We start from the raw sequence: 12,300 nt of genomic DNA on the forward strand, positions 1-12,300 counted from the left end.
CTATTGATGGGATTTGAACCATACGTAAGAGCATAAAAGGATGCCAACGAGTTTTACAGGGCTACTTTGGGGAAACCACTTGAAGGAATGGATTTTGCTAGAACAGGAGTTTTTTTTCCTGGAATTATGATGAGTAAGGCAAAGAGGAATTAAGCTATCAACTGTGTCTGCAAGAATTTCACAGACTATCATACATACCAGCTACCAGCACAACACACTTACAATCTAAAGAGTATGTCTTCTGTCTTGTGGAATGAAGTAAGAGAAACTTATCTCACAAGCTATTTGAATGATCTCTGCTTAAAAATATGCCACTCCTCAGTTTTATTTCTTGATAACAGGTAGAGGTGAGACTCCTTGAGAAGAAATTAGGTATGGACTATACTACAAAGTTTTGCCAGTACTCCTCTGCTAACTAAAGGCAAGGAAATAACATGCCCCTCGTTGGCCCCTGATGTAGAAATGGCTATGCTGATGAAAGACAGCTTCATTTATGTTGTTCTGGGAAGTGTAGCTATGCTGGCAGAGAAACTTCTGTTGACACACACTGCATCTTCACTAGGGGGGCTGTGCCAATATAGCTGTGTTGGCTATAACAGAAGTTCTGTGGTGTAGACAAGTATTTAGAAGTAGTATAAGGCAGAACATGAGCCTTGGTGCTGCCTAAGTTGGGGGGGGGGGTGGAAAGAGGGCACCAGAATGGACTGAGGGGGCTACTTCACCCTCCTTTTCTCCACTCCACCTGCACTTTCCAGCTCAAGCAGCAGCAGGGCAGAAGTATGGGTCAGTGAGTACAGGACACTCTGGGAAATGTAGATCTGTAAAGAGGCAGCAGAGTTTGTTGCTGTTGGACAAAGATGTTGTCCCTTTTTTTGCTGCCAATATCAAGATTTTTTTTGCCCATGCAACATAGGTGGTTGTGCTAGAAAAAAATGAGGTGACAACGTACCACAGCAGTAGTGAATGTCAGATCCTGTTCCTGTATGTGGCCCAGTGCTGCAACCTCTGGAACCAGACTGTACAAGGGGGAAGAGGGGAGGACTGCCCTGGGTGCAGTCCTGCCAGTTACACCTCTGACACTTAAAAGCCTTTTCAAATACAGCTTAATTGATCTTTTCATTTAACAAAGATGAATGGTGAGTACCTGAAATTTGTAGCTTTGTTTCTCATCTTGAAGAACTAAGAGGTAAGTCCCTTTCTGCAGAGAGGAAAGCAAGGAGACTAACATGGGACTTCTGCTTCCATTACTAGAAAGGGAGGAGTGCAGGGGGAGGCAGGTTGCAAAGAACCTAAGGGCAAAATGGCAGCTGGTGTGAGCTGCCCATGTAAGCTGAGCCAGGGGCTGAAAAAGGACAGATTGCTAATGACTGACTCAACAGTACCTGGGGTCCTGGAAGCAGAGGATGGGGCCACATGATTGGAAGAGGGCTGGGCTTTAGGCATATAAGACCAGCCTCTGGTCACAGAGAGGGCAGTCTGACCCAGCTGCTACAGGACAAGGAGCTCCCAGTGGAGGTGGCTTCTGTGATGAGTCAGGCCGACCCAAGAGACCTCTTGCTTCCCCCCATGCTTCCACCTAGTAGGATGGAAGCAAACCCACCTAAGTAGGTGTGAGGACAAGAGATCCAGAGGGGTTTATATTTGAGTTAAGACTGGTTAGGTTGCTGTTTTGTGTCTGAGTTTGAGCAGAGGTCTGAGTTATGGCTGTAGGGGTGGATGGGTGCCTGGGTGCCTGGGACACTCTGGGTGTTAAGTTCTGCCAAGGGTGCGGAGGGAGTGAGCCAGGCTAGGGCCAAGAGGGCCAAAAGGCATGGGCTAGGGCTGAGGCCTGGCAGCTAGGGTCATAGACCATGGACAAAGGCTGAGCTTGGCCAGAGGAAAAGGGAGCCAAGACAAGGATGGCTGGAGCCTCAACAAGTGCTTGGAAGCCTCTGGGGGTGATGCCTTAAAGAGCCAGCATCCCAAGGGAAATGCAGAGTCTTCCAGGACTGAGTGTGGACTTCATAGCTCAAGAATAGAGCCAGCAGGGACAGCACCAAAGAGATTACTTCCAGCCTCCAGGGACCACATCCTTAAAAAAGTAACAAGAACATCAAAGGCATGGCAGGTGAGAGACTGGAGGTGATGTGAGTTGGAGAGAGTAGCAAGTGAGTTGGACCCCAGGGGGACACTAGGCACTGGAGGCTTGCTACAGAGATGTTCCTAAAAAGAATGGAAAGAAGGGTACAGCACCTGATCAACATTAACATTCCTAGCCAGGAGCAGGGAGCTGCAAGGGATAATTAGGATGTAACATCTGTGTATGATTTCTCATCTAGCTGGATCCTAAAACAATTTGTAAACTAGTTATCACACGAGCTAAAACGTGAATGGCTTACTCAGTCAGGAAAAAAAACCCAGATCATGTTAGAAAGCATACAGTAATACTACACAATATTTTAAGAAGTTGATACTATTAGGCAGGAGTTAGCAACATACAATCTGCAGCCAACTGGATCTGGCCTGCAGATTTTATTCCCTTGCCTATGATCACACCAGGGCTAAGCAGCAAGGAGCTGCACCAGGGCCAGGTAACTTCCAAGTGAGTCCTTTCCACCACTGCTTCTTCTTCCTGCCTCCAGCCTTCACCCAGCTGTGGTGTGGTCACAGCATCTAACTGGTGAGGTGCTGCCCTGGGGCCAAGCAGATAGAAGCTGCATCCCTGCTGCTGATTCACTCGTCTCCCACCTTTGCACCCTCCCACCCCTTACTTCCCAGCTGCAGTGCAGAAGCAGCAGAAACCTGGATACACAACTTCCAGCTGCCCAGCACCAATGCAGCTCTTCACCAGCTGGAAGCTGTAACCACATTGCAGCCAGGGAGTGGAGGCTGGGAAAAGTGGTAGCAGCATGGGTACAGCTCCCAGAAGCCTTGCTCTATTGTGGATGCCGTGAAAGCTCCCCTGCTGCTGACATGCTGTGGAAGCCACCTAGCCTGCATCAGACTGGAGCCAGGTTGTTCTGACCCACAGCTTGAAAAGGCTGCTGGCTGCTGCTATAAACAACTGAAAGTAGACATAAAGGTAATTACTCAGTTTGGATTGTGGCCAGAATATTGAGTGTAACCATCTTGTTATAGAAATGTTACCATGGAATTATAGTAGAATGCTAAACAACTGCACAAACTGTGCCCTCATCCCCTACATTGTCTATGGAAATGAAAGGTGTTTTGATATTTCGGGCATTATACCTAGTAGCTGCAAGGGTTGTTCCCAGAGTTGTTAAGAATACGTTAGATTGACGCTTGTCTAGGATGGTTTAGATAGGATGGGCCTGTCTTGTGCAAGGAGTTGGACTAGGTCAGCAGGGACCAACCTTTTTGGCAAGTATGCCACAAGCTAAACCCTTGCCCTCCCTAAGTGTCACTGATCTCCTTCCTTGGCTGCACACCACAGAGAGGCTACCCATGCCACTTGTGGCATGCATATCACAAGTTGCCTACCTCTGGTGTAGATAATGTTTTTAAGGTCTCTCCCTGCCCTACTTTCCTATATCCTATGAACTGTGACTTACCTCTGTGCTCTTATGATGTTGATTGGTAACTCTACCCTGTAACCGCTACATCTCTCTTTCCCTGTAGCAATATTAGGGCAGTGAAACTGTTACTTTAACTCTGTTTCATTCTGAGTTAAATTTATAGCAATTTAGTTCATTAGTATGGCAACAGGAGCAAGGAGCGGTGACACTGACAGTGTAATAGCTGATGTGTGCTCCCCAGCTGCAATTCTCTCCCTTTCTGAAGCAGTTATGAGTTATCCATCTCTTTCCATAGCTAAAATACTGCACTGTAAAGTACTTTGTAAATGTAAGGGAAATTAGAAAGGTGTTTTTGAAAGCTCTGACATATATAGCAAGAAATTCTCTTATCAAACACAGCAAGATCTCCTAACAGGCCTTAAAGAGAAGGGCAGAAACAATATACAGTTGACCAGAGGCTGACCAGAGTGTGGTTATTTAGTGTTCTACTGTACTTTAATTTGGTCAATACAGTCGTTTTAAATTTTATTTTAAGAGACAGTACAACATCTTACCTCCATGTTGGGTCATCTTTCACTAAAGCAGAATAGCAAAATTTAGTAGTTTATTCCTTTAAACTTACTAGCTTATTGTGTTGTGTGAATAAATGAACTGATGGTTATGAAACAGGCAGATGTGTGATAACCCAAGCAAGTTTTTTCTCTACCAGCAAAAGATGACAGACCTGTAGCTTCTTTGCTTTTTCTGATAACATATGGTAGTGGATCATCCACACTGTAAGAATCGGATCAATGACAATATGGCTTTCAAGACAACCTCTGAGTGAAAGAAAAATTTCATGAAGATCCACCAAAATTTAGCTTTTTCTTGATAGACCAGAATGAGATTTTCCCTTTATACCATTTTCCTCCAAAAAAAAAAAAAAAAATTACATTTAGCACCTCCATCAAAACTATACCCTAAAAACAAACTAATATTACCATGCCTACTTCCTCGACTTTGCCTTTTGGACAGGTGATCCATCCTAGAAAAAGTGAACCCGAGATACTTGACACAGCAAATATGTTGCTGGTATACATTTGAGACTTAGGACCAAAAAAAAACAGTTGTGCTGAAAAGAAGGCAAATTACAAATAGTAATTTATCTTTTTCATGTCAGATATCTGCAGCGCTAAAACAAAACAGCCAATGCAGCCAATATTGAGGAAGAAGAGAAGGACAGCAGCTGTCATGTAACTCATCATTCTAATTCCCTGGTTCAGCACCCTTATTTAAATCATATGCCCAAAATTTCTTTAGTAAGAAATACTGCCAATAGAAAACTGTATCCTCTGCAGCTAGTAGTATAAGGACATCCTGACAAAGCACTGGCTCATGAGATCAGATTGTCAATAAACATACACTCTCAATTTGTCTCTCATATAAGTCATTGGACTGTGGTAACTTGACAGAGGAACAAGCAGCACATGGACCTACTATAGTGAAGCAGACTTATATATATATAGATAGATAATCTGTGCCTGCTTGCATACTCATTCTCTCTCTCTCTCTCTCTCACACACGCACACACACACACACACACTGTTCATTGTCAAGCTATTTATATATAATCTACTTTGCTATAGTACATCCATGTCAAGGTACCAAAGTAGATTCATTAAGATAACATGTAGACTTTAAAAAAGCATATGATGGATATGAGTGGTGGAAGTACATGGTAATGTACATGCTTCTCTCAGCTGAGAAAGATACATAATTATAAGCAGTTCTGGACTAGGAATGAAATACAAAATGTCTGTGCATTCCTGATACTGCAGAGAGGACCACTGGCTTCTATCCAGAGGCAACGTGAATATAAAATATAAATAGATTAGCATAAGCTATCCTGGTTCCAGTTGATTGATTACCCTGCATTTCTAGAAAGAGATGAAAGCATGAAGGAGTTTATAACTCAAGTTTGTTGAGGACTACAAATAACAGAGAAATGGTTAGAGGGAGGGGACATGTCTATTAATTACAGTTTTTCATCAGCTCTGGAATGTAATACTCCATGATTTCTTTGAAGGTTCTAGTTCCTCAAAAACAGCAAGTTATAGAAATAAGAACAAAAAGAAAACATCAAGCTTGGTTAAAGTCTACTCACCCCCAGTTCTAATGCCACTAGGAGTGTTTTCTTTTAAAAAGCTGGTTCTTATTTAATTAATATTCAGTGGTGTCTCAGCATAATAGTATTTAACTCCATGTTGCAGGAAAAATAGGAGATCTAATTTTCCTACCCCTACACAATCCCACTAAGGCAAATGAGGTTGCATGCATGTGGACAGAAGGATAGTAATTTAAGCCAAATGTTTCCATTTTTAACTCTCTTCAACTTCCATAATTACTTGACGACATTTTAAACATAAGTCTCTGCAACAAACAAGCCTTTCAAAAAGAAAAAAAAGTCAGTCAACCATGTGAGTTTACTTACATGTGGGTGTACACATGAATTGCTTCCTTTGGGATGAAAGCAGGCACGGATTTACTACCAGGATGTCAAACGGATGACCCGAAGGCCAGACCTGAACCATGGAGCCCTGTGATCCAAGACATGGGTCTTAGAGCTGGGCTGGGCCCCAGACACAGCATGTCACAGGGGGTTGGTCTGAGACATGCTCTGCACATAGTGCATGAGGCTGGCACAGGGCATGTGCTGTATGGGGTGTCCCACTGGACTGGTCCTGTGAGCTGGATCCAGCACACAAAGATGGCCTGGGGCCTGGTCTAAACTGGCTGCACAGGGCTGGTCTAGTGGGACCCGCTATACAGCATATGCCCTGTGTACCACATACAAAGCAAACCCTAGAGCAGGGCAAGTGCATGCTGCAGGCAGTATGTGATGCTGAACAGCGTGAGCACTGCATGGGGCACAGGAACATGACATGCAGTGTGCACTGCCTGCAGTACCCCACCCGACAGATCCTGCATGCTGTAACCCTCTGTAACCACTGTAACCCTCTCTGGCCCGCAGACTGGATCAATGACCCTTATCCAGCCTGTGGGGGTGTTTGACACCCATGATGTACTGTATTACACATCAGCTGTTCTGTAGTAAATGCCTATGTGCGTGCCCTTTCCCCACAATAGCTGGAAGCTAATCTGCAGTAACCTACCCCTCTCTCAGTGAGATATAAAGATACAAAGAAAGAAATATACTGATGCTGCTTTACACGGTAGCTGCATGTTGATGACCCTAACTAAATATAGTATGCTGGTTTTATTCACCTACATTAGCTGACATTATACTTGTCTTGACTTAAAATGCAAAGTACATAAATTATATCATAGAGATACTAAGGAAGACTTAAATCTGTTTTATAGGCAACTAAAACTACATAGACTAATGTACCAAAATCCAGATTAGGCAAGTTTGCATATTTATACTGTAAAAAATTTTTTTAAATCATCATTTAAAAATGTAGATACACATGCTGTTATTGTCACTTAAAGGAAATGTAAATTATGTATCAATTAGAATACAGTTGAGAGCCATCTGCTTCCTATATTAATATATGTGGATTTTATGCTTATGGGGAATTTCAGAAAAGAATGGTAGCTAGAAAGGGTTATGCAACAATGGCTAAGCACAGAAGAATATCTGAAAACTGGAAAATTAAACATAATAATGAATGCAAATTTCACCAATGACCTTTACCGTATATGATGAAGGCAGGCACTGGATTTTTAAAAATGTGAAATCATAGAAGATATTTATGAACTAGGTCTCAGTGGAATGGAAGTAGTTACATGCAAATTTGACCTTTAATGTATAAATCAAAGATCACTATTATTCTTATTAATACTTTGCATGGGATCATTTATAGTGCATCTGATGCCATGGGAGTCGCATAACAAGACTTCAAAAATGAAAAAAATTGAAGTAACCTTTGCTCTTTTCTTCATAACCTGAGACTTACCCAAAAACATGGTAGAAAAATTATGTGACTATCATATCAAAGAGGAAACCCCCCCAATCACTTGAACCTTACAGAAATTTTATTTTACATCTAATAGCAACTTGAACAGTAATTTAAACTTTGTATTAGGCAAGGTTTCCAACAATCAACCTAATCTGTAACACATTTTCACTATCGTCTCACTATATGGCAATATGTACAACTTTATTTTAATTGTACAAAATTCTACAAGAAGATATGTTCTCATGAAAACATGTCTCATATTTGAACTCAATTCAGTACATTGTACACTACATTTAAAAACTGGAATAACTTGAAAGCAATGTAATATGTGCCACCAAGTACAACAGTGTAAGAAAATATACCTTACCACTAAGGCTGGAACTTGATGCACTTTTGCAGCAGGGGTTCCTGGTCGTGGGTAAAACTGATTAATAAAGAGGCTTGGAAACCTGTACTCTTCTACAAGTTTCATTGTTTCTTGAAAATCTTCATCAGTCTCCCCAGGGAAACCACAGATGATGTCTGTAGCAATTGTTATTCCAGGCACTCTGCAATGGAAGTGGGAAAGAAAAGAAGTTAAATTGCAAACTCTCTCTCTATTCTGATGAAGAACATCTTGGGTTTGAAAGCTTGCCTAACTTTTCCCAACCATGCAATTGGCCCAATAAAAGATATCGCCCACAAAAACCATTAACTCTTTCTATACCAACCCTCTCTCCACACAAAAACCTTGTTTCTGTGAAAGATGAGGGAATGTGAACTTAACTTCTCTTCAGTCAGAGAACTGAAACCCAACAATATTTCTAGGGAAAAAAAAACAGATTTTTTTTTAAACTCTGAAGATCATGTCTGTTATTTGGGGGTAAACATGAGGAACAGAAAAACAACTGAACATTTGTAATAAGTATTTGGGTCAGAATAAGGTGAAAGATGATGATGAATACATGGACCAACTACTTAGGCACTGAAGGCATACATTACTCCCAGAGCTTGTAAATTCTTTGAACTGTAGTTAGCCTGAAAAAAAATTATTAGCTCTGACCTTTACCACTAGAATTTGTAAGTTCCTTAACTGTTGTAACACAGTAGGCTGTGAAGAATAACATCTCCAAAGGAGGAACCTAACATCCTGTGGAGTTCGGCAATTCTAGACATATTTGGCTTTTGGAGACAACAATAGCTTACTTTAGTCAGAACTAACCTCTTGACTCAGCGTTTCCTAAAATAAGTCAAGACACCCAACTCTCCCTATATTAAAAAAGAGAAACCAGAAGAAGAAGGTGCAACTATCATCAGCTGTACAGTACTGTTGAAGCTATCTTCACAATGCTGAGTTACTCTATTGGCATTCCAAAATACAAAAATATTGATAAACTGGAAGGAAACTTACTTCTAAGAAAAGAGAAGGACTAAACAACTATACTGCAGCACTAGAACAAAAATACTCTAAGTGTGAAGGTTGTAGAGATGACCAGGACTGCTCTCCCCAGAACCTTGTTCTGAGTTGAGAAGAATCCACAAGTTTACTATAAATTGCCTAGTTTGCAGGTAAGGTCCCTAATGCAGGGTGCCACTTTCCTTTTTCTGACCATTTCTTCTCAACACTTGAGACAGATTCCCTGGATAGGGTACAGGTAGGAGATTTTCTCCTCCTTTTTCATGTAGGTGATATGTAGGCAAACAAATGCGAGTATTTTAATAGCCAAAGAGAACTACGATTCATTGTAAGGCAATAACACTGGGAAAGAAAGTCATTTTTTGATGAGAAGGACTGTAACCCCAATGTAAGATTGGCATGGTGGGACATATGAGGGGAAAATGTAGGCCTGACAGATGTGGAAAAAAACCCCCAAAAACAAAAAACCGCACTATACCAGAAGAAGCAGTGCATTAGTTCAACCCGGCTCTGCAGTGTCTATAGATTGGGTGCTTCAGTGGGGCTTTTTGGTGCTTTTAGCTAAAGCTGATTCAATCAGCTTTTATATAAAAGCGCCAAGAAAACCATGCTAAAGTGCCTTATCTATGCAGGCATTGAGTGACCTGGGTCCAACTAACGTGATGCCTCTTCTGGGCAAACACTGGGCTCAGCACAGGGGTGAGCAGAGTTAAAAGTAAAGTGCCATTTGGGGGTTTGGTTTTTTACATCTGTAAGCAGCCCTGGTTGGTTTTTTTTTTGTTTTGTTTTTTACTTTTAAGTACAGGGAATTCTATTCCACTGCTGACAGGAACAGTATATTCAGACCTGTTGCTTATGCTCTCTTCTACATTTGCCATGTTTAGTTAGCTGTATGGGAGTCATCTAAGCACTGACAACAGAATAGGTTTCTCCACCCTGAAGTGCATTTCTGAACACACAATCTAATTTTTAAGACTGACATAAAAATAAAATTGAAATTGCTTAAAACTGCAAAAACAAAATTTAAGAAAATGTATATGAAAACAATTTAATTCAACCCACCTGATAAAAATACTGGAAAAGATTATCTTAAAAAAAGAGGGGGAAGAGGGGGAAGATGTTGGAGGAGAAAATGTTAGTTGCAACCTACACGCCCAGGAAAAAATCTGACATCATGGGCCAAAGAGCCTGGAGTGGCTCCCACTGGCTTACTAAGCCTGACATAAGCTGCAGAATATACAGTTCTGCTTGAAATGAAGTAATGTGAGCATCCACTGTAGCTAAGAACTGAATAAACATAGAGGAATTTTGTATTCTATGACACCTTCCCTGCTCACACAGCAAATATTTTGAGCTATAATGGCAGGTTTAAAGAAGACAAAATATATTACTATACAAATTAATACCAAATAGCATTAGATGAGATTTCTTGTAACATTAATAAAACACTCATTAGGTTTGACAAGACCATTAGACTTTAGTTATTTTAGCCATTTTAATGATTCTGTTGGCAACAGTATAAGCATTTACTACCTATGGTACTGGCATTGCCATCATTCATAGGAGTTTGCCTGTTTCTATGGCAACATGAATTATAAGGCTCAATCAAACTAGTTTCAGTAAAAAAGAATTTCCCCCCTCCCTACCACCCACCAGTAGTCCCTCAGTGAAAAGGAAATTAAACAGTTTTAAAATTCATAAACCGTACTGCCTGAATTCCATTTGGCGATAAGGTGCTAATTACCTTAGTAATTAGATTTCTTCCTGGATGGGATTATTTTACATGCAAGGAAAAACTGAGTTTTGGAAGTGGAATAAGGACCAACATCTATTCAGCAACAGCAATTAAATTACAGTCTAATCCAGCATGCCTGCCCTAAAATGCAATATTACAATGTGCCATTTTATACCACTTTTGACCACTGTATTAGAAAATACTTTAAAAAACAGTAGAAAAGGTAAAATGCTTGAAAAACTTATTTAAGAGAAAATTCAATTATTGAAACAATCAGGCTCCCAGTCCTCCTTCACCACACAACAGACAAATAAGCAGAATTTATTCCTTATGCACAAAATCATTTGTCAGGATTGAGAGAGCAGAAAGGAATTCAGAGGTTATTGTAAAAAAAAAAAAAAAAAAAAAAAAAAAAAAAAAATACACATGAATGCATATTTGAAAATGAAGGCAACCTTAGTGTCTGAGAGACTGAAACAAAGTACTACAAGATTATTTTTTTCTGTGAACAGTCATGGCCCTTTTAAAATACAAATACAACTATGAAATAATGTGTAAATTAAGCAACGAAGTTTGGTTTCTGCATGCTGATGAATCAGCCAGTATTACACAATATACTTTTAAATTAACTTCAAAAGCATTCTGCATTCCTCTTTTGAGTCCAACACAAAAATGTTTTGTGTGTCCATAAAAATCATTCCATTGTGGGTATACTTGCATTTTAAGAATTTTTTTTCCTATAACGTTGTATACTTTCTATAATACCTGCTATATAATATCTTATGGGGTCAGTAGAGATGCTCTATAATGCAGCATTTAATGGACTCGTTTAATGAGCACAAATATACAATAGATCTGATGAACAGGGATCGTGGTTTTCTCTGATAAAAAAATTTCCAATTTTCAGTTTTAAAAAAGTAACTCAAAATTCACATTATTCCATAATTAAAACGAAACATCACACACACACACACACACACACACACACACACACACACACACACAGAGTGGTATTTCATTTTAATCCAGGAAAAATGTGGATTTTGGGTTACTTCCTTTAAACTGAAAATTGCGGATTTTTTTAAAATCAGAGAACACCAGGATCCCTGACATCAACAGGATAAATATTAGGGCTGTGCAAAGCTTCGGTCGCTGATTGGATTCAGAGGAGATTTGGCAGCTGAATCTCTGAATCCAAATTGAATCAGAAGATCTATTAAAAGGTCCAAATCAAATCTGAAGCCTCCGAATTGATTCAGAAAAGATTCAGAGATTTGTATTGGCTGGGGAGAGGTAGGCGCAGCTGGGCGGCTGCAGGTTTTCCCATGACTCCCCTGGCTTTGCCTGCCTTTCCCTGGGCACGGGGAGCCACAGGAGAAGCTCCCATGGATGCCCCGCCCAGCTCCATTGCTAATGGCTGCCAGCAACATGTAAGAGAATGGGAGAAACTAGGCCTGTATAATCACTTCTTCTTATTCTGAAGTGATGCCTTTCCATGGTGGCATGGTGGATTGATTAAAGTACTTGATATACATCAAGAATATGGGAACATCTCTCTTTCTTCTCCCTGCAGGCTAGAGGTCAAAGGCCATTAAGAGAAGACATGCTGAGAGTCAGAGGGCCTGGACAAATAGCTTGCTTGTTCCAGTGTAACCCAGTTTTACACTGAAATAAAAAAAGAAGGAAGCACGCACA

General features: G+C 40.6%; 1 protein-coding gene across 4 annotated transcripts in view; it reads right to left on the reverse strand.

Annotated features, from left to right (window-relative positions):
• CDKAL1 (CDK5 regulatory subunit associated protein 1 like 1) overlaps window positions 1–12,300 on the reverse strand; it is a 706,822-nt gene that overhangs the window by 176,607 nt on the left and 517,915 nt on the right. For all 4 annotated transcript variants that reach the window (XM_019490403.2, XM_019490404.2, XM_059724329.1 and 1 more), the window contains one exon: window positions 7,842–8,022. In XM_019490403.2, the coding sequence (XP_019345948.1) occupies window positions 7,842–8,022 (181 nt within the window). The remainder of the gene's footprint in view (window positions 1–7,841; window positions 8,023–12,300) is intronic.

The sequence above is a fragment of the Alligator mississippiensis genome, chromosome 3, assembly GCF_030867095.1.
Source record: "Alligator mississippiensis isolate rAllMis1 chromosome 3, rAllMis1, whole genome shotgun sequence".
Classification (NCBI taxonomy): domain Eukaryota; kingdom Metazoa; phylum Chordata; order Crocodylia; family Alligatoridae; genus Alligator; species Alligator mississippiensis.